Source organism: Pongo pygmaeus, chromosome 11 (assembly GCF_028885625.2).
Source record: "Pongo pygmaeus isolate AG05252 chromosome 11, NHGRI_mPonPyg2-v2.0_pri, whole genome shotgun sequence".
NCBI lineage: Eukaryota > Metazoa > Chordata > Mammalia > Primates > Hominidae > Pongo > Pongo pygmaeus.
In genome coordinates this window covers 72,074,351-72,095,688 of record NC_072384.2, presented here as the reverse complement: position 1 = coordinate 72,095,688, position 21,338 = coordinate 72,074,351, and the positions used below count along the sequence as shown (strand labels likewise).

General features: G+C 42.3%; 1 protein-coding gene across 2 annotated transcripts in view; it reads right to left on the bottom strand.

Annotated features, from left to right (window-relative positions):
* ITGA6 (integrin subunit alpha 6) overlaps nucleotides 1-21,338 on the bottom strand; it is a 79,309-nt gene that overhangs the window by 31,317 nt on the left and 26,654 nt on the right. For both annotated transcript variants that reach the window (XM_054477040.2, XM_054477042.2), the window contains exons 2-6: nucleotides 9,174-9,298; nucleotides 7,268-7,347; nucleotides 5,459-5,714; nucleotides 3,724-3,855; nucleotides 547-757 (exon numbers count right to left, since the gene is read on the bottom strand). In XM_054477040.2, the coding sequence (XP_054333015.1) occupies nucleotides 547-757; nucleotides 3,724-3,855; nucleotides 5,459-5,714; nucleotides 7,268-7,347; nucleotides 9,174-9,298 (804 nt within the window). The remainder of the gene's footprint in view (nucleotides 1-546; nucleotides 758-3,723; nucleotides 3,856-5,458; nucleotides 5,715-7,267; nucleotides 7,348-9,173; nucleotides 9,299-21,338) is intronic.

Below are 21,338 nucleotides of genomic sequence, written 5' to 3'. Positions count from 1 at the left end.
TCAACTCCAGAATTTATAACATTTTTTAAAAACCAAGGTAGCCTATAATAAATGCCCCAAGAATACTAAGGGTAAGAACTCAAAGCCAGTTCCTCGAGTTAGAACCATAGTGCAGCAGGACTCCCATTAAGACCTCACTGTTCTACCCCACCCCAACTGGCACCAACAGCCACATGTCTGTTTTTTACTTTATCACCAATCCCTATTTTCAACAGGAGCTGATGCTCCGTCAGCCCCATATGAAACCGCAGAACAGAATCATGCAAGTGTTTTCTGAGTTAATTTTTTTCAAATTTTAATTCTCATAGACTTATGATCCCAACATGTAAGTAGAAACTGAAAATCAAAAATATAATCCTACACCCTGGGGAGGGATATGAATGTCTGTCTGCTGCCGTCACAGAAATGTTAAAGATAGGTTGGTAAAAATGTGGCAATAAAAATATTCTTTACATCAATGAACCTGAAAGGACGGCTCTTCTCGAGTCGTATAGAAGCTGTAAGCAGCAATGATTTGCAGCATAATATAACCTGAGGCTTTCTCACCCATCCTTGTTGAGGTCCACCACCGCCACATCATAGCCAAATGAAGAGGCCAGACCTTCTCCATCGAATACGTGCTCAGGGAGGAGATGTGCAGACTTCATGTCTCTCTTTAGCAAAACCACGGCTCCACTGTGATTGGCTCTGGGAGCACCAGATACAAAAGTGATCTCATCTTTAGAAACAATACCTTTCCCTGAGTCCAGAGAAAAACCTAGAAAAACAAAATATATAGAGCCCCTCACATCAATCCATATATTTTAGGCCTATGACATTGGTAACTCCATCATTACCTCTTCCTCTGGCTTCCCACCCCTTTCTCCTCCTGACCTTCCCACCAGCTATCACATTCGTAATATGAGTGACGGAGTTCAGATTTGACACAAGGACAAAGTCCTGGGGCTAGCTAATTTACTGCTTTCTACGGGTATTAAGACTTTTAACGAAAAGCACCTATGTATAACTTGAATTTTGAAGTATTCATACATCTTAATCAATTTCCATCCTATTTTAATATTGGAACTATGGTAAAAGGAGATCAAGCTAGATACTGAATTGTCCAGGAATAATTTGGTTATGTTACATCATATACACAGAGAATATAACCTGACTGGAAGCATAATTGAGTGCATGTTACAGGGTTCTGCTATAATTTAATGACCAGTATTTTTACAGGAATAAAATAAAATTGAAGAAAAAGTAATTAAGCTTGGTAAGAGGCATCAACTCTTTGGTAATCAGACAAAAACAAATGCTAACATCATTAATACACCATAGATAGCATTTCATTGTTTTGGACCAACTTAGTTCTCAGACACAAACATGCAGACAAAACAATGACTGATGGTACATGGTATTTGAGAACCTAGTATAAACAACAGAGGTGAGGAAGTTGTCATTGGTATCAGTTATATACTTGTTCAGAGGGCAGAAAACATTAGGACACCCCCATTATAAAGCATCAGGTAGGATGTCAGATTACAAATAACAGATCTGGTGAAAAGCAAATAGAAGTGCCCATATCAAAACCATTCAAATTAAGTAAATGTTTCTATAGAAAGGTGAGGCAGATGCAGAATAATATAAGCTCACCCCCTTTATTGGGTTTTACTTATGAAAAGCTTCACCACTACCGTTGCAGTTCTCAAATTGTGAAGTGAATTGAAAAACATGAGCCACCAGATTAGAGGGCAATATGGAAGCCAGCTCTTACAACCATCTGGCCACAGAGCCCCAACCATGGCATGCTTTTTGTGTGTGCTTCAATGGAAACAAAATAGGGCATAAAAAGATGTATGCTCTGTATGGATCAAAAAAAAAATTTTAATGACCACAACCAAGACAATTTATTTGTCGTCACAGAGGTCACAAACCTAGGTAGCTATTCATCATCACATCAGGGAATGTGTCAGGCTGCTCCCGGGGAGGCCGTGTTTTATAAACAAACTGATCAGGATCTGTATAGGAAACGCTGGTCAAAAACAGCAGGCCTGTACGCATGCACGGGACGGAAGAAATTGAAGAAAAAATAATTATGCTTGGTAAGAGGCAGGACAGCCACTGCTGTTCTCGCTGGATGAGGAGGCCACCACTGCATCCGGCAAGCTGCTCTCATTGCCAGCTGCCAAAACCTCAAGCAGATCGTTTTGTTCCCCCAAACCCTCTGATCTTTTGAAGTGACAGATTCACACACAGCACGGACAAACCGAATGTAACAATATGAATTTGATTTCTTTCTCAGGCATTCACTTTTGAGGAAATCCATTCTAAAAGTGGCAAATGTGTTTGAGAAAAAATGCTTCATATTTTCAAATGTTCTGACAGCAAGTAAATTTATAAAATCCACAGCCATCCATCTTAAAGACCAAAGTATTGGTTTCCTGGCCAGTGCAATTACAATCAAGTATTTTAATAAGTAATCCCTAAATAAAACATTCTGAGGTAGAGTCCTGCTCTGTTGCCCAGACTGGAGGGCAGTGGTGCAATCACAGCTTACTGCAACCTCAACCTCCCAGGCTCCTACCTCAGCCTTCTGAGGTGATTCTCCTACCTCAGCCTCCTGAGTAGCTGGGACTACAGATGTGTACCACCATGCCTGGCTAATATTTTTGTATTTTTAGTAGAGAAGGGGTTTTGCTGCATTGGCCAGGCTGGTCTTGAACTCCTGGCCTCAAGTAATCTGCCTGCCTCAGCCTCCCAAAGTGTTGGGATTACAGGCGTGAGCCACCAGGCCCGGCCTGAACAACTTCTTAGTGCGTGTTTACTAGCACATTGCTTGAAATTATTCATGTATCTATACCTGTTTTTTCGTTTTTTACCTTCCATTCTTCCAGTAATATCCTAACATCTGGGTACTTTTCTCCACTTTTTTTTTTTTTTTAAAAACAGGTTACTATTTGGGTTTAGAAGTTTTTTACATTTTTTCCAAGAAATGCACAGTAATTATTCTTTATGTCAACTCATACCAAGAATTAAAGCTTTTAAAAGCCTTTGTGTAATTACCATAATGCACATGAATAACTTAGGACACCCATTAGTCATGCAAACAAGCCTTAGGAGTTAAGAATTGGCCCTTAGACACAGTCTGGGTATCCTGAAAGCCGCTTTAGCAGTCCTGCTCAACCTCCGCTGGGAAGCTTTTATCCATCTGCGGGGCCCTGTGACATGGGGTCCCAATCCAGAAGCAGGGCCAATCCTCGGAGAACCACAATCACAGAGGGAGGACCTGGAGGTCTTGACTTGCCACTTAAGAGTAACTTTATTAAATGCAGTTCTTAAGAGTATCTCTGGAAAGAGGCACTGAACAAAGATCTCAGCTTACTGTGAACACCCATGCACGTTTTCATGGCTGCATGAGCGGCCTGTTTCAGGTTACGGAGGCCGCCATTAGCTCAAGAGACAGACTTCTGAGCAGGAGGGAGGACAGACAATTTTAGGTGATAATAGGTTTCCTTCCCCCTTTGAGGGAGCCCCAGTCAGAAGAAAAGAATCCAAGGCATCAGTCGGGTTAACGCCTCTAGATCACCAAGCTTATCAAATTCCAGCAAAAGTAGCCACAGGTCCCGGCCCCACCTGGCCTCTTCTCAGCCTAGAAGTCCAGGGGCCATAGGCCCTGCAAGGGAGTTTCACACAAGGTATCTGAGAAGGTGGGCAAAGGCAGCCATCTCTGCCTGCTCCTACCTAAGTAACTGTTAGCGGGAACAGGAACGAGACTTTCATCGTGCTCAGTCTCTCCACCAACTTCATAAGGCCCATCTTCAAAGATGTTCATGTCAAAAAAAGTGTTATTCTTTTGCTCTACACGAACAATCCCTAAAGGAATGAAATGGTAAAAACAACAAAAAAATGAAGATAAAAGAAAATAAATGGTTCCTAATAAACATCCCCCATGCTACCACTAGTTACAGGAAAAAAAAATTGGAGGAAAAAAAGGAAGGAGAGATGACTTTTATGGTTGTTAAATATGTTTGTGTAAATTTTTTTAGGAAAGAAATTTGTTTGAGTCATTAAAAAATGTCCCATGCATTTTCATGAACTATCTTTATAATGCCATGAAACTAGATGAAAAATGGAAGGTTTGCTTAGTTAACAAAATCTACAGAGAACCAATTTTTAAATGACATGAACTTGATATATATAATTTTACATTCTCTGTAATCCCGCCTCAATTTGTCTTTTTTCTGCAGTGTAAAAGTGAGACACATTGATCTTTTCTTTAGATCACTTTAACCAAGATTTCATCTTTTAAAAATTCTTACAATTAGTAATGTAAAACATAAGATTTCATATAGTAAGCCCAATCACTATATGGCTTTAAATGGCAACATTTTAGGTCAGGGTTTATAAAGCAGGTAAACCATATTTTCCATGAATTAAAATATACATAATTGGTGGATATTTTTGTTTTGTTTTACTATATATGGCATTTATTCATGCTAAAATAAAACTAAATTCAACATGTTATTTCAGTTAGGTCAAAATAACCTAGGAAATACTGTACATGAAGATTCTGTTGGGGTGGAGGTGGGGGCAAAGGGAAATTACCCTTGAAGACTGCACACAGAGAAAGGTGTTCAAGAGTCATTTAGAACCAGAATTAAAACAAATTGTTGAATAGAAAAGGGACCATTTTCCTAAGTTTTCCCTGATGAGTGAGGTGTTATGTGACTTATATTAATAAATTTCTCAAAAATGACTTATTTCCAAATCAGATGCAGTTCTCTTCATCATGGATGAGAGTTAGGTTGTCTTTTATGATAGAGCATTTTCTATACATACACAGTCAAAAAATATGGGCCATTTTCCTCTTTACCTCTCCACATCTCCATTTACTCACATCACAATAATCAAACAACTTTTCCTCACATATCTGAAATTATACCTCAAAATTCCCCAATTTGTCTGTAATCTGCCCTTCTAATTTTACTGAATTATTAGCAAAGCATGGCCTTTGAAAATAACATATACAGAGAGAAATGTCCATATTAATACTCTGTTATTAATGTCCATGTTAATACACTGTTATTTGTATATACCATTATTTAATCCTCCTAAGTTTTCAGATCACTAACTTAAAATTAACACTTCTAGCTTCGTGAGCCACACAAATATAAAACAGCAAAAAATACTAATGTTAATTATTATATTCCTACTAAAAAAAAGTTAACTACCTGAATTAAAGTAAAGTACTGGTAGAGGGGAAAAGAATGTCAACATTAAAACATACATTCCACTATTATTAGCTTTTAAAAATCGTATCATTTAGAGATTTTTAATATCCTACCCAACTTTTATAATATACAAATGTCTTCTAACACATTTTAGCTCAAAATGTACTAAATCATGGTACTAAATCATATTACAGAAATTAGGGAGACATTCTAATCTCAATTTCTATAAATAACAAAGGTCATACCTTTCCAGTTATAAGTACCCGGGGCTCCAAATACAATGTAATGAAAGTCTTTAGTAAAAGTAGCTGCTACACCTTGCTGGCAAGAGCCAAATTTCTCATGGCCTCTCAATCGCCCATCACAAAAGCTCCAATCTCCCCCATCCATATCGTCTTCAATCCTGAGATTCTGGCTCAGGACATAACACCGCCCAAAGATGTCTCGGGATTCCTGCTTCGTATTAACATGCTGCCTTTTTTCATATCGGTGAGCACATGTCTGCAAGCAGATGGAAGAAAGTAGCCCATTCTTGTCTATAAACCTTGTTTTTAAAAAATTACATACGAATAAAATGGTCAGTACAGAGGTTAATTCTAAAGAGGATGATTAAGCACGTCCTCATCTTGGGACTGGATCCCAGACCAGCAAATATTCCCCAAAGTGGCACTAAGGAGACCATTATCAAGGCATATAGAAACTAGAATGTGCCTTATTCTCACTCAGAATAATCCTCCACTCCAAATATTGAATGACAATCTGTATCCATAGGCAATTTATTTGTAAATTTACCTGTCACATAAACAAAGAGAAACACCTTATTTCATTTTCTTAATTCAAACTGGCTTTTTGTGGCTGTATAAACCTTCAGAACATCAGTGTGAAAGTGGGTAATAATGTTCTAGAGAAATCATGGACCTGTTTTCATAGGGATCAAACAAACACAGCTAAAACAAAGACATTTCCTTTTCCCCACACTATTTCCTTGTAATCAGTCCTAACTTACACCCTGAGCTCTGAGATTATTTCCCAAAATATGCGTACTTTTAAGAGGCAGAATTACAAGGCCAGAAGAGACAGAAATAATCTCTATAATTTCTACAGGGTATGAATGGCTACCCTCCATGTAAACACAGCCTAAAAATCTAGTATCAAATCAATTTTCCATAAGTGTCATTCCTTAAATATCAAAACTCAATGTTCACTACATTTTTTTTCTCAAAATTCTGTATAAATTTCGTCACAGCAACCAGATTTTGAGAAGACAAAAAGATCATATTCCAACCAGGAAGGCCTTGCCATGACCATCTAGCCCAATCTACCTAACAAACCCTCTTTTCTTTGCTATCCCTTCTATTTGAAAAGACTCAGAATAAATAACAAGAGGTTAAAACTACCTGGTTATTACTTTCCAAGACCATGCCCATATTTTTACTAACTTATCTATAAAGCTATAAAATTCCAAGGACAGAAATGATGTCTAGTTTTGTTTTGTTTATAATACCATCTAGAGTTTTAGGAATATTTAGTAAAGGTTCTTTAATAAGTTATTTAAATCTGAAAGTTCTAAAGAAAAGTAGGTTGTGTGATTGCTTCAAAGTATATCAGGAATCACAGGAGAAATAAGGCTTTGATTACTTGATTACTTCTTCTTTTTTTTTTTTTTGAGATGGAGTTTTGCTCTTACAACTTCCGCCTCCCAGGTTCAAGCGATACTCCTGTCTCAGTCTCCCAAGTAGCTGGGATTACAGGCGCATGCCACTATGCCCAGTTAATTTTTGTATTTTTATTAGAGATGGGGTTTCATCATATTGGTCAGGCTGGTCTCAAACCCCTGACCTCAGGTGATCCGCCCGCCTCGGCCTCACAAAGTGCTGGGATTACAGGCATGAGCCACCACGCCCAGTCTGATTTCTTTTTGACATCCATTCCTGCTTTAAAGCAGTAAGTTCGCTAGAATGTATGCTCCCTGCTTTGTCCCCTGCTGTAAGCCTGGTGCTGGCACGTAACCAGCAGTCCAACAGTATAGGATGAACATGTGTCTCTACACTTACCACGACCTTGCCCCCTGGACCTTGGCTCTGGACGGTGACCCCCATCCACTGATCTTCCTTGCTTTCTGACGTGGGGTCAGCTGTAGAAAGGAGCAGAGTTAGCCTTCCAAGTGACTGCACATGCTAGAAACCATCACTGAACAAAAATACAAGCAACTGTTTCCAAATGGCCTTGACTCTGAGTCTAGCTACTCAATAAATTCAGTTACTCAATCCAGAAAAATTACTTGTCATCTCAAGGAAACAGAGAAGTGGTTTTTGGAATCTTTCAAAAATTGGAAACATAAAATACTTAGCTCTATATAGTCGCCTGTTTTGTCCAACAATACCCTTTGCCCTCTCTTGATACCCAGGGTCCTGAATGCAGAAGGTAAGTGAAACTGTAAGACTAAGGGAGCCCTCCAAAATACATCTCTTAAGGCAACAATGTAAAATCTAGTATTCAAAACTGCAGCTACCATCCAAACTAACAAAAAAAATGGGTACTTCTCTATATACTCCCCAATTTTTTATGTAACAGCATTAAATGTTCTTTTCTTTACTGGAGATGGGAGAAAAAGACTCAGATTTACTTTAGGATCTTGTAGCTGGCAATGTATCAATGCCAAACAGGAGAGTTACTGTTAGTCAGAGAGACGGGGACCACAAACACCACCAGGTGCTCATTTCAGTATCAATTTAAACCCACTGTGTGACCTATATCCAAATTTTGCACTCCTCCATGAGTAGCAATACAGACACAAGTTTTAATCTTGAATCATTACAAAAATATGAAACTAAACAACTTTAGACAGAAGGAAAAATGCCAAAATATTAAAAAAAAAAAACCTCTAGATACTGAGATTACCAGTGGGTTTTTTTATTCTTCATAGGTCTGTGTATTTTACCAGTTTCTTAATATTAACACATATTATTTTCTAATAAAAGAACACATGTTATTTCTTTTCTTTTCTTGAGATGGTATCTTGCTCTGTCACCCAGGCTGGAGTGCAGTGGCACGATTTTGGCTCACTGCAGCCTCTGCCTCCCAGGTTCAAACAATTCTCATGCCTCAGCCTCCTAAGTAGCTAGGACTACAGGCGTGCACCACCACGCCCGGCTAATTTTTGTATTTTTAGTAGAGATGGGGTTTCACCATGTTGGCCAGGCTGGTCTTGAACTCCTGACCTCAAATGATCCACCCAACTCGGCCTCCCAAAATGCTAGGATTACAGGTGTGAGCCACCGCCACCTGGCCAACAAATGTTATTTCTAAAAGATGAAGAAGCAAGAGAAGAACATAAACACGAATCTGCAGATCTACTTAGACCGAACATATCAAATGAGGTTTGGCTAGAGCTTCTCAGTACACTAATTGCTCTGCTCAACCTACAAGAAGCCAGGTACACTGGATGTCAACATGCCTACCTCATGGTATCTTCTACCTATCCAGAGCCCTTAACAAAACAGGTCTCTTTCTGAGACAGTAGGGAAAACTATCTCTGTTAGCCAGCTCTCATTCCAAAGGGGTCTGATATTTAAAACTGTCTTTCTCCCAAATATTTTAACAGCATGTGAGAACTTTTGGCTGATGAATACAAGATAACGCTCATTCATTCTCTTCATTGCTATGAAATCAGTTTTTCCACTGCCTCCTGCAGAACCTCAACACATCACTAGGTGGCAACATCCCTACACCATATCGGTTTAGAAACCACGGTTAGGAGAAGCAGCAAAACACGCGGCATCCCAGTATGATTTAGAAAGTAAAGTAAATATTTTCAGGGCAAATAAAAAACAGTCAAGTCTGATGCAATTAAAAGAGGTCCTCTCTACAAGAATAAATGTTTGTCCCCACTCTCCTCCCTCATGGAAACAGTACAGGCAAGCTGCCGGAGTGAACGCTGAGTGAGATAAAGGAACGCACCATCGTTATCAAATTCAATCCGCGTGCATGGCCCCCGGGCGGTGATGTCGCAGCTGTACAGCCCTCCCGTTCTGTTGGCTCTCTGCAGTGGAAGCGCTTCTGCCCGCGGGGCCCCCACGAGCAACCTGTTGATGAAACAGAGACAATTTAGAGATTTGAATTTAATATACATTTAACATTTAAATCAGTCAGAACTAGGAGATAGTGGGATTATTCTTTGTCTAGGAGTCCACTAATTCTTCAACAGCTTAGGCAGTGAGTGAGAACAAATGTAGAGTCCTATGGCTGGTTCATGCAAAACGCACAAACACAACTAAACAGGGGAAGCCAAAGAGGGGATACCGAAACGAGGAAAATAGGCCGGTCTCTCATAGTATCAGCATTTCTTGCTGGGTATGATCTGGTGTTTAAAAGACACCCTCTTCATAGAATACAACCTCTAAGCCCCTATGAAGCCAGGGATATCATATGAAACTCAAGAGAAGAAACCAAATACTTGTGACAATGGAAGGAAAAAATGGCCACACTAAATGTAATAAGCAATAATATGTCAGTTTCTAACACTGTGCCTTCCTGAGGTAGTTTTCAAGGGTAATTCTGACTATATCTTAGATTTTCAGTTTATATACTAATTGAGAGAACCTAACGGTAAGTAAGATACAACTCGACTGAATTATTCACTTGCAGCCTTGGCCTCTTTCCAATTCTTTTTTTTTCCCTCCAGTTTTATTAGGGTAGAATGGACAAATAAAAAGCAGATATATTTGAGGTGTACAAGTTGATGTCTGTTCTTCCAAGTCAGTTCTTACTTCTTTGCACTTTTGTCACATTACAAGAGTTCGTCCTCTCTCCTCCTATCAGTCTCCCACAAAGGATTCAGGGACAACTGGTGTAGCTCCACTTATGTACTAGGCACTGTAATATTCCTTCTTCTCCCCAACCGACTGTTTTTATCTCCTATAAGGAGGCCCCCAATCCAAATCCACAGTCCTTAAAATGTCACCATCTCACAGCTGGGCAGGCTCTTTAGAGAGCCAACGACCTTGTTGCTAGGTCTCTTTTGCTAATACCTTTACTCACCATCAGGTTTACAATCTTTGAGGCCTGGCTGACTCATGGAACAACTAGGACAAGAAACAAAGACAAAGAACACACACCTGACTGGACAGAGATAAACCAAGAGCTGAGAGTTTTGGAAACAAGGCTGGAGCTGAGGAAAAGGACTGGGAACACAAACCTGTAACAAACAACAAACTCTTACAACAGAAAACAAGCCACTCCTGGCCATCAAGAAACCCACAAATCTCAGAAGCAAAAGCAAAACAAATGAAAATACAAACCAAATAGTCTCTATTACCTTCATGCCTGTTGGGTCCCAATAAAGGAATCATTCCAATAAAGGATTCAACATATTTTTTTTAAACCAATATCATGCAGCAGGTGCCACGGGAGGCAAGTGTACCTGGAAAGCAGGGAAGGGGGCCAGATGATGCCCAGAGAAGGAGGGGTGGCTCATGGAGAACACATAGCCCGAGCACTGTCCTTCCTCCCAGATCCCTGGACAGTCACAGTCAGTCTCCACACCTCCAAACCCACCCTACATTTGAAGGAACAAAACAGCACACACCAAGGTACAGAACTGACACACAGACTTAAATTAGGAACTGGAGCAGTGTCCTTGGTGCCTGAACCTTCTTGACAGAGGACAGAGGCAAGGCCGGGGCCACAGGGGTCCCCACAGGTCTGCTCCACACCTATTCCAGTGATGTCCCTGATCCCAGGAACGCCAACAAACAAGTACCTGGGAGGTGAACTGGCCTAGACTGTAAGGTGAATGTGTTCAATTACTGTACTTGGCAGATGTCAGAGGTGGAGTCACGTGGTGGGTGCTGGAAGGGATAAGTGGAGTGCCAGGATCAGAGGCCCAGAACCCCAGGACTTTCACACTGGAAGCCCCTAAGAGAGACCAGTCCTCCAATTTTACAGATAAAGAAACAGAGGCCTTGAGGAGCTTAATTACTCATCCCCTAAGATCTCACAGCTAGTGGGTGGCCATGACAAAAATTATCTTGGTGCAATGTTGTCTCCATTTCTTTACAAAGCTGCTCAGGAAGTAAAACCCAGGATTTCAAGTTTACAACCTAGTTGAAAGGGCAAAACTTACACAAATAAAACATCACAAGCAGAACTGTTCTGTATGCTAATAAAGTTCAGAAAATAGAGCCAAGCAGAGGGAAGGAAGAAAAGCATTATTGCAGTTGGGTGGAGTGAAGGCTGGGTAAGAGATTTCCTGTAAAGGTAACCACCAGCAAAGAGAAGCCTAGAAAAAGCAGCACAGGAGTCCCAGTGTCTTAACTGTGTGTCTTCCTAACCACTTCCTCTTCTCACCCACACCCAAGGTGGCTACTAAGTTACCTAAGGCAGGCACAGGGCTTATGTCCTGTTTATCCCATTCCCACATTCGTTCACCTATTCACTCAACAAACGCTGATTAAGAGCCTCCTAGGATGAATAAGGAATTGCCCCCACTCCTCAATCTCTGGCCTGGGGAAGCCTGATCCATGAACAGGTCATGAGGTCATGAAACCACAGGGAGCTAGAGGTAATGAGAGGATGGAACAGAGTGCTGTGGACACCAGCACCTGCTGGAGAGGAAGGGAGGATGTCACTAAGAGATGACAGCAGGGCTGGAGGTGGCCAGGTAAGGAACACAGCATATGCAAAGGCTGCAAGGGAAGGAGACAGAGAAAAGGGAGAAGAGGGACACAATGGGGTGACAAGAAGGGGTCGAGGATCAGCAGCCTGGTCAGCAGCACTAAAGGACGAGGGGTCAGAGACCCTCTGAGCCCCAGGCTTCCGTAGCCTGCTGTGTCCTGCAGGGTACAGCTGCTTTTGGGTGTCCTGTGGTTTAATAAGCTGTGGAGGTTGTCCCATTTACATGCCCAGTCCCTCAGAGTGGGTTGGCTTCCCCCAGCCTCTATCTGCCACTTGTTCTCCACTCTCTGTAACTAATATGTGTGGGACAAAGAATAGGCATTTAACTCGAATTTGTTGGCTGGCTACAGGGGGTGTGGTGACAAAATTTCACAAATGCCCACACCAAGCTCTTGCAGAAGAAGTCCTCGTGTCTTACATGCGGCGGCTACTGCAGATGACAGCAGACCGCACGGCAGGATGGGGGCAGCAGGGTGGTTTGGGGAAAAAGGACAAGAGATTCGAGAAGAGACCTGCAAACGACAAGAGAAACGTACCCACAGAGAATAACGTTAGCTGTTGCACCACCTCTGGATGGGCTCCGCCTGCACATGGTCCTGGCACTGTCCTTCCTCCACCTCGGGTGGTCCCGCAGGGGATGGAGGAAGCAGGGGTGTTCCACTGCCCCTTGCAAATCCCCTGGGTGGCCGCGGGAGGAAGAGCCAACACCCAGCAGCAGAGGGCGCCCCTGCTCCGGTTGCACCCGGTCTCCTGGGACCCACAGCGATAAGGTGGCAGAACCCATCATCAAAAGGTAAGGTAAAGCTACACCTTGATGAGAGAACACAGTAATCACAACCACATTCAGCAATTGGAGGTGCCTTCATCCTCAAGGTAAAGCTGCCCTCCCTGGTTTGGGAAACAAGCAAAGGCTCTTAATTCTGCCTAGAACCAGCCTTAAAGGCTGGAGATCACAGCCCATTAGCTGAGGCTATGCCTAGCGGGAACAATAAATAAGGTAGAGCTGTGTCCAAACAATGACAGCAGAGAACAACCTATCTACTTCCTAATCTAGGTCATTTAGGGTCTGGGTGCTGGTCTAAGCTGTTCAGGACATGGTTGGCTCCTGAGCTAGCAGAGTGGGTACAGGTCCAGGAGGGACAGTCTACACCTAGGAAGACCCTCAGCCCACACAAAATCCAATTTATGCTCAAATTCCAGCTTTCTTCCCTTTCCCTCCAAGGCCCTTAAACGCCAAAAACTGAGCCCAGGCCACCCAGATGGTTCAGTGTGAAAAGCAGGTACTCTCTGGGCACCACCAGGATGCTCACAGCAACTCCTAGGACCAGGGCAGCTGTAGCACTCATTACTGACCGTCCCAGTACGTATGAAGGAAGAAAGAGCTATGTGATGACTCGACCTTCAGAGCCACAGGGACCAAGGGATATGAGTTAGGGCCTTTGTAGGGGAAGTGATAGAAATTAACAGAGCAGAGCCTGAGAGGTCTATTCCCATATCCGGTCAAGGCAAGGAAAACTAAACAAAGGGCAAGAATCTGGGTGTGAACTAAGATCATTTCAAAACCAGCCAGTGGACAATGACCTCCACTGAATTTTAAAGCTGCACCGAAATAAAAACTGCCTTGGGATTTCAGCATATCAGAAACCCACACTTAAAAGGCAAAACTCAAAACCACAATATCATCTTTAATGATAAGAAATAAACACTGAGATACTAAAATGGAATGTAAAAATCTAACGATATAAGTATAACAGTAACTGGGAATATGATATAAATTCAGGTCTTTGGAGTCTAATCAGAGCTCTGGGCACAGAGACTCAGGACTCACTATCATGCTATGAACACAAGGTTATTTCAAAATTCTTCAAGTAAGCCACACTCGTTTCATATATTCAAGTTCTCCCCCAAAGAGAGCTGGTATACTTTTGCATAAATACTTCAAATCAAAAGTTCTAAACACTGGGACACTTATAAAACTCCAAGGACAATGGCAGCTTTGCTTCACTGTCTTTGGCAATAATTCATTTCCTCAAGGATTAAAGATTCTGCCCCTAGCTATGCAAGCTGGTCAGAGGAAACATGAAATATTGCACCATTAGAACAAGAACACTATTATTGCTTAATTTAAAACACAGCCTTCTTAGTTTGTCCAAATTAAGACCTAAAAAGTTAGAAGTAGCATTACTGTGGCAATTGTGTCACCTCTACATTTAACCCATTTTCAAACTCAGGATTTAATTTTTGCTAAAGTAGTAAGTACAAATGATAGGAAATCAAAAATAAAGGACTTAACGGTAGAAAGCAACAGATTCCAAACTCATCCCAAGCCCCACACTCTGGACAAACCTCTTACTTTTCATTCTGGATTTACTTCTCCATAATTCTGGATTATTATATATGTATTGATTTATCAGCTTTAGGCAATAACTGTTGGCCCCATAATATGAAAAGGAAAGAACAAACTGCTTGCCACTTCCCATCCTATGTTGAATAACTAGATTTAGTTCCTCTATTTGCTACTCCGAGTTTTAAAGATTTAAACTCTATTTTCCCTTCAACTTTTGACAAAAATCTTGATTCCCTAGTTAGTGAGACAAAGCTATGAGCACTTGGATTCTTCCTTCCAAACTTTCCTCTTAGTTTCTCCATGTCTTGCTATCTACCAGCTACACCTTTACACTTACAGGACCTATTACCACTTACATTTTGCCTTTTAACCACAATTCAGTCATCTATTCTTTTACATAGCCAAATAAATATTATTCAGTGCTGAACCAAACTGTATTTTGATTTTCCTTTTTCTGTCTGGGAGCAGTATCAGAAGCCCTCGGCCTCAAAGGAAACTGTTCCTAGCATTAAGGTCAAACAGACTTGCTATTCTTACATTCTATCAATTGCTTTGTGTACTTCACATTTGGACCATGACTCTTGCTTTCCTTGGCTTTTCTCATTGCCTTTCTTTTTTCTTATATTGTTCACCTTTATCCAAGCCTCAATCTTCTCTAAGCTCCCAAGCCATACCCGTGTTAAATCAGGATCTCATCTTGGCTCACACTCCCTTCTCAGAGCCCCTGGACCTTTCTGCAGCAATGTAGACCTAATGCTCTGCTGGGCCTGCTACACAGGATCATGCTGGAACAGCCCTTCACGGCTATCCGGGGTAACTGGATTTGATCTGGGATCTGATGTTCCCCCTTGTTTGAATTACTTTCTTAAATACTGTCCTAATAGCATATGACAGGTAAACTGAGTGACTCTGCATATACAAAAATGTCTTTATGCTGCTCTCACTCTTGATGGTTTGGGTGTAGAAACTATCCAGGTTGAAAAACATGTTCTTCAGAACCTTGATGGCACTGCTGTAATTAATTCTAGTATCCAGTGTTGCCAGTGGAAATTTTGGTGTTAGTCTGATTCTCAAAAGGGTAACTTTTTTTTTTTGAGACAGAGTCTCCATCCGTTGCCCAGGCTGGAGTGCAGTGGCATGATCTTGGCCTACTGCAACCTCCGCCTCCCAGGTTCAAGTGCTTCTCATGCCTCAGCCACCCCAGTAGCAGGGATTACAGGCATGCGCCATCACGCCTGGCTAATTTTTGTACTTTTATTAGAGATGGGGTTTTGCCATGTTGACCAGGCTGGTCTTGAACTCCTGGCCTCAAGGGATTCGCCTACCTCGAGGCCCCGGCTACCTCAGTCTCCCAAAGTGCGTGAACCACTGTGCTCCACCGAGGGTGACTTTTACGTTCTCTACTTAACCCAAGGCATTCTGAACAGCATGATGGTAAGCCTATGTGTGACCTCTTTCACTCCGCAGACTTAGGACATGAATTTCCCGGAAACTCTTTTTATTGTGTGTGGATCATTTCATTTGTATGTTTTCTGTCCTCTTTCTGAAACCTCTGTTAACTAGTCAGGTGGTGAACCTCCTGGGTTAATCGACCCTTTCTCTCATTTTCCCTCCTCTGTGGTTCTGAGATTTTTCAACTATATTTTCTGGTATTTATACTGAAATTTTTAATTTCAGTAGTCACATTTGCAGTCTTCAAGAGCTCTTTGTTCTGACTGTGCCTTTTACATAACAGATCCTTATCTTATTCTGTGGGTTTAACATGTTCCCAAAATTCTAAGCATTTTGCCTAGAAGTTTTCCTACAGTTCTTTGTGTTCCTGGATTATCTGTTTCTTGTAGTTTTTCTGTTGGTTTACTTCGGCCATTGCCTTTTATGCTGCTAGCTCTCATCACATGCCTGATAATCCTTGTTCTCTTTTGTTCTGATGTTGTATAAAAAGGTCCATTTCTGGCTCGCTCTCACCCTGAGCAGGAATTCTGAAAGGGAGTCCTGGGTGGGGCTGCTGACTCCAGGGATTCGCTTTAGGCTGAGTGGGTAGCCAGCTAGTTATCAGACTGCAAACCACTCTTCAAATGCCAGAATGAGGACAGCTTAATTCTTGGGGTCCCAGCATTCACACGAGAAGCCCTAGTTTTAGGGATTCTTTTATTTTTAGTGTCATGACTTGGCCTAATCTACTTCTATAAAGAATTCCTTCTTGGCCGGGTGCGGTGGCTCACGCCTGTAATCCCAGCTATCCGGGAGGCTGAGACATAAGAATTGCTTGCACCCCGGAGATGGACGTTTCAGGACCAAGATTGCACTACTGCACTCCAGCCTGAGTGACAGAGAAAGACTGTCTCAAAAAAAAAAAAAAAAAAAAAGAATTCATTCTTTATTTTTGTGCATTGTAATTAATTTAAGCTTTGTAAAACATGCACATGTCAACATTCCCCTATCTCTCTGCCCCCAAAAAGTGCTATGGGTTTGGTATTTTCCCCTCAGCCAGGGTGTTAAGTGCCAGCAGCCCCTACTCCAGACAGAGGTAGGGAACGATGGAATCACCGGGTCTCCGTGGACCCCTGTGTGGTCCTTCACTTCCAGACCCACTCCTCTCTCCTAGTCCCTGCTTTACCTGATCACTCTTGGTTGGGGGGCGGGGGAGGAGAACATGATGAACTCTAGACTTGGCTCCTTCCCCTGCTAAGGTCATAAGCCCAGATCCCATCTGCTTTCCACTTCTTCATAATCTCTAAACTATTAGGGAGCCTTGAGGAGCCAGGAAGCAAACCCATATACCTAGCTTGCCATCTGGAACCACAAGTCAAAATACAATGATTCCTTGCAGGCATCAGATTTTCATCCCAGCCTAGTTTCCCCCACAGTTTGAAGGGGGATGCCTTTCCCCAGCTGTTCCCACAACGTCTCTCTTGTCATAACTGCCGCTCCTCACATACTGTGTATGCCTAAATGAATGAATGGGGAAAAACATTCCAAACTTTTTTTTGGCTAACATGTGTATTTAAGCTTTATGAATGCAGATGAAAGTCAACTGACATTTGATCGTTTAAATTTATACAAACATTTAAAGTCACACATACTAAACATTCATTTAAAAATAATTTCATTTGTATTTCATCAAGCAATTTTAATCAAATTCTGTATGTTTCTTTGACATTACTTCATCAGAGAGCAATGCCTAACCCAGTTTTCTAGAACATTTCCAGGATGTTTTAAAGTTTGTAACATCCAGTACTTGCAATTACGATGCTAAATCCTGAGGAATGAGTACTGAATGTGAACTAAATTTCTTTGCCTCTCTTTTTTTTTTTTTTTGGAGACAGAATCTCGCTCCGTCACCCAGGCTGAAGTGCAGTGTTGTGATCTCGGCTCACTTCAACCTCCACCTCCCAGGTTCAATCGATTCTCCTGCTTCAGCCTCCTGAGTAGCTGGGACTACAGGTGCCTGCCACCATGCCTGGCTAATTTTTGTATTTTTAGTAGAAATGGGGTTTCACCATGTTGGCCAGGCTGGTCTCGAACCCCTGACCTCAAGTGATCCGCCCACCTCAACCTCCCAAAGTGCTAGGATTATAGGTGTGAGCCACCACAGTGGCCTGCCTCCTTCTTTAAATTATTTATTTTTATTTAAAACCAAAGTTAACCTGTATCAGCATCCACAACTAAAATGGATTGAGGTCCTTTTAGATTAGCCAAGGTGTTTAGAACAGATGACTGTGTCGTTCCAAAATAAAGTGGTCAGAAGGGCAGCTCTCATAAGAGAACAATTTTATAACGTTCAAATACAAGGGGAATAATTTTGGGGTAAAAATAAATATTTCTTTGTATTTGGATTATAAAGAAAACACCTATTCTAGACCCCTACATCAGAGAGCTGTCTATGCTATGGGCATAGACATATGCTAGCAAGGGCACCTGGGACAATCCCTCTCCTGGGGGTGCTGAGGCCCTTCCACACACAGGCTATGTTGTACTGAGCCATTTTGGGTCATCAGACCATCCAATGGAATGGTTAACGCTTCTAGCCTTAGCTAGGCTGGCCATAAGTCCAGGTTTCCCCAGGACAGTCCTGGATCATACCTGTTGTCTAAAAATTGAACATTCACTCTACTTCCTTTCATTAAAAGTGTCCTAGTTTGGAAGATGAATGATATGGTCACCCCAGGCTTGGATAGAAAGCTGGTAAAGAAACCTGACTGATGCAGCAGCTTGAATTCAATAGCACCACGCTTCAAATCTCAACAGTGTGGCTGCATCTGGCCCTGGTATGGTTTCACAGGCACAGGTGAGTTATTTTGATCTGGGAAGCCATATGGCCAGTCTCCACATGATCAGGACACCTGAGGGTAAGCTCATCTCGTCAAAGTTCACTGGCCTTATAAGAGTCCCTCTCCTTTCCCGCAGCTTGACCCTCCAGGTATCCACTGACAGAAGTACTGTGTCTCCTCTGGCTGCAGGGGGAAGTGCCTGCTCTCTAAGGGCCAGTGATTAACAGGGAATGTCCACACCCTCTACCACTTCCTGGCTGCCCTCAGCAAACCTGGTGGCCTGCCTTGACTGCTCAGTCTTTACTCTCCTCTCTTTAGTTAAGGGTCCCCCCGTTCCCTGCCTTCCCCACCTGGTGAAGAAAAGCAGAGGAGGCGTTAAAGCTTGTTTGTGCGTTTATCCAAACCCTGTGCCTCTGCCTCTGTAAACTCTTCTCCCTTTGAACAAGAAATCAATCTACCAGACTAACACCTCATATCAGGCTTTCTAGCCTATATGCATGTTGGTGTGTGTGTACTTTAAGTTATGAAAAAACTATTTTCCTTATTTTGGTGACTGATTTGGAGATCTAAAAAAACATCTGAGAACTCTGTACTCACAACAAGTTCTATCCAGCAGTAATGAGCTACGCTTCAGCAAATATTATTGTATTCTGTTTGTCCCATTTTATCAGTCCCAAAGAATCATTTCAGAATAACCTGGAAGGAAACTATTTCAGTATATATGTGTTTTCCTACAAGTAGTTAAGATAAGGAAGGGACTTCTTTTTCAGGGGAAAGTCACTGCTATTCACAACTATTTAGCAGCAGCCGTTGGTGTCTGGATGTGAAATTCACACTCTTGCTGGCCCTTCTCCATGGGGTAGGGCTGAGAGGCATCTAGAATGAAACTTGGTGAGGGCACACATCTTACCATTTTCACCCAGGAGTTATCCCAAGCTTTGAGAGCAGGGTCTGGCACGTGGCAGGCCCTCAGTAAGTATTTACTGAGCAATATTTACCTGCAGGCGTGGCTTAGTAAGAGCCACTCTCCACTGCTCTGTGAGCAGCAAAGCAAGCACCAGAGGTCATCACTGCCAAGTGACTTGGTGGTAACACCCACCTATGCAACAAAACTTTGAGTTGGGTAGGCAGAGTGTTTTCTGTTGCTGCTTTAACAAATGGCTGCAAACTTAGTGGCTTAAGACACAGTTATTATAATAGCCTTCATCTTATCTTACTATCTCACAGTTCCTTAGGGCCACAGGCCAACCCAGGTCTCACTGGGCTGCATTCCTTCCTGAAAATTCTAGGGGAGGATCTGTTTCCTTGCCCTTTCCAGCTTTTTTTAAACTTTTATTTTTGGTTTGGGGGTACACATGCAGGTTTGTTATGCAGGAAAACTCGTGTCACCGGGGTTTGCTGTACAGATTATTTCGTCACTCAGGTACTAAGCCTAGTGCCCAGCAGGAAAACTTTCCCTGACTCTTGGTTCCTTCTTTCATCTGTAAAGCCAGCAGGCGAGCATCTTCAAGTCTTCCTCTTCCATATTACAAGAACCACTGGGATCATTTGGATAATCCAGGATACTTCTCTGATTTTAACATCAGTTGATAAGCAACCTTGATTCCTTCTGCAACCTAATGCCCCTTTGCCATTTAACCTAATGTAGCAGCAGGTCTGGAAGGTCAGGACATAGGCTTCTTTGTGAATAGCATCCTGCCATCCACAGCAGGAAATCCAAACAGCCTCTTATTCACATTCAGTTGTGCTCAGACACCAAGAACTCAGATCCTAACAATGGCTTAGGTAAAAGTATTTCATGTTAAGTATTTCCAAAGGGCACGTTCTGGGTTAACCCTCTCCATCACTCTCTACTCTTGAACTACACTGGGCTTCTTTCACACCCCTCCAACCACCACCACTCTCCTGGCTCAGGACCTTTGCACAGTTTCTTCTCTCCTCCAGGCATCCTCCTACTCATCCCTTCATGTCTCTGCTTAAAAACCTTCCCCGAGGCAGGTGGATCATGAGGTCAGGAGATCGAGACCATCCTGGCCAACAGAGTGAAACCCCATCTCTACTAAAAATACAAAAATCAGGTGGGCACGGTGACGTGCACCTGTAGTCCAAGCTACTCGGGAGGCTGAGGCAGGAGAACCACTTGAATCCAGGAGGCAGAGGTTGCAGTGAGCCGAGATGGCACCACTGCACTCCAGCCTGGACAAGAGCGAGAATCCATCTCAAAACAAACGAACAAACAAAAAAAAAACCTTCCCACTTTCCAGGCTAGTTCAGGTCCCACCTCTTATCATTTGCCTTTCCTGCACAGCAATGGCCACAGTTAGTGATTATACGACTGTGTGTGAGACCATTTGCTCACTATCCTTCTCCCTCCCCAGAAGGTCAGCTCTGTGGGGGCAGGGGCCACACCTGTCCTCGTCACTGTTGCACCACCTAGCATCCAGCTCAGTGCCTAGCACTTACATGACATTCAACGGTTATTTGTAATGAACAAGCCAAGTAATTTACACAATTAAAAGACAAACTCCAGTATTAATAATTCCAACAGAGCAGACTTAAAACTTTGAGGAACCTTAAACCATTTCTAAAGTAAATCCTCTAAAGGTGGAAGAAAGTAGGGAATATCCCTGTCAATGCCCCTGCCCAGGAAAGTATCTTGGATTATCCAGATGGGCCCCATGCAATCATCCTTCAGCCCAATACCAATAAGCCACATGCTCCTTCGAAGGCTCTATTTCTTAAAAACAAACACAAAAAACCTTTGTATTCCATGTATACTGTGATTTTCTTTCTGAGACAGGGTTTTGCTCTGTTGCCCAGGCTGGAGGGCAG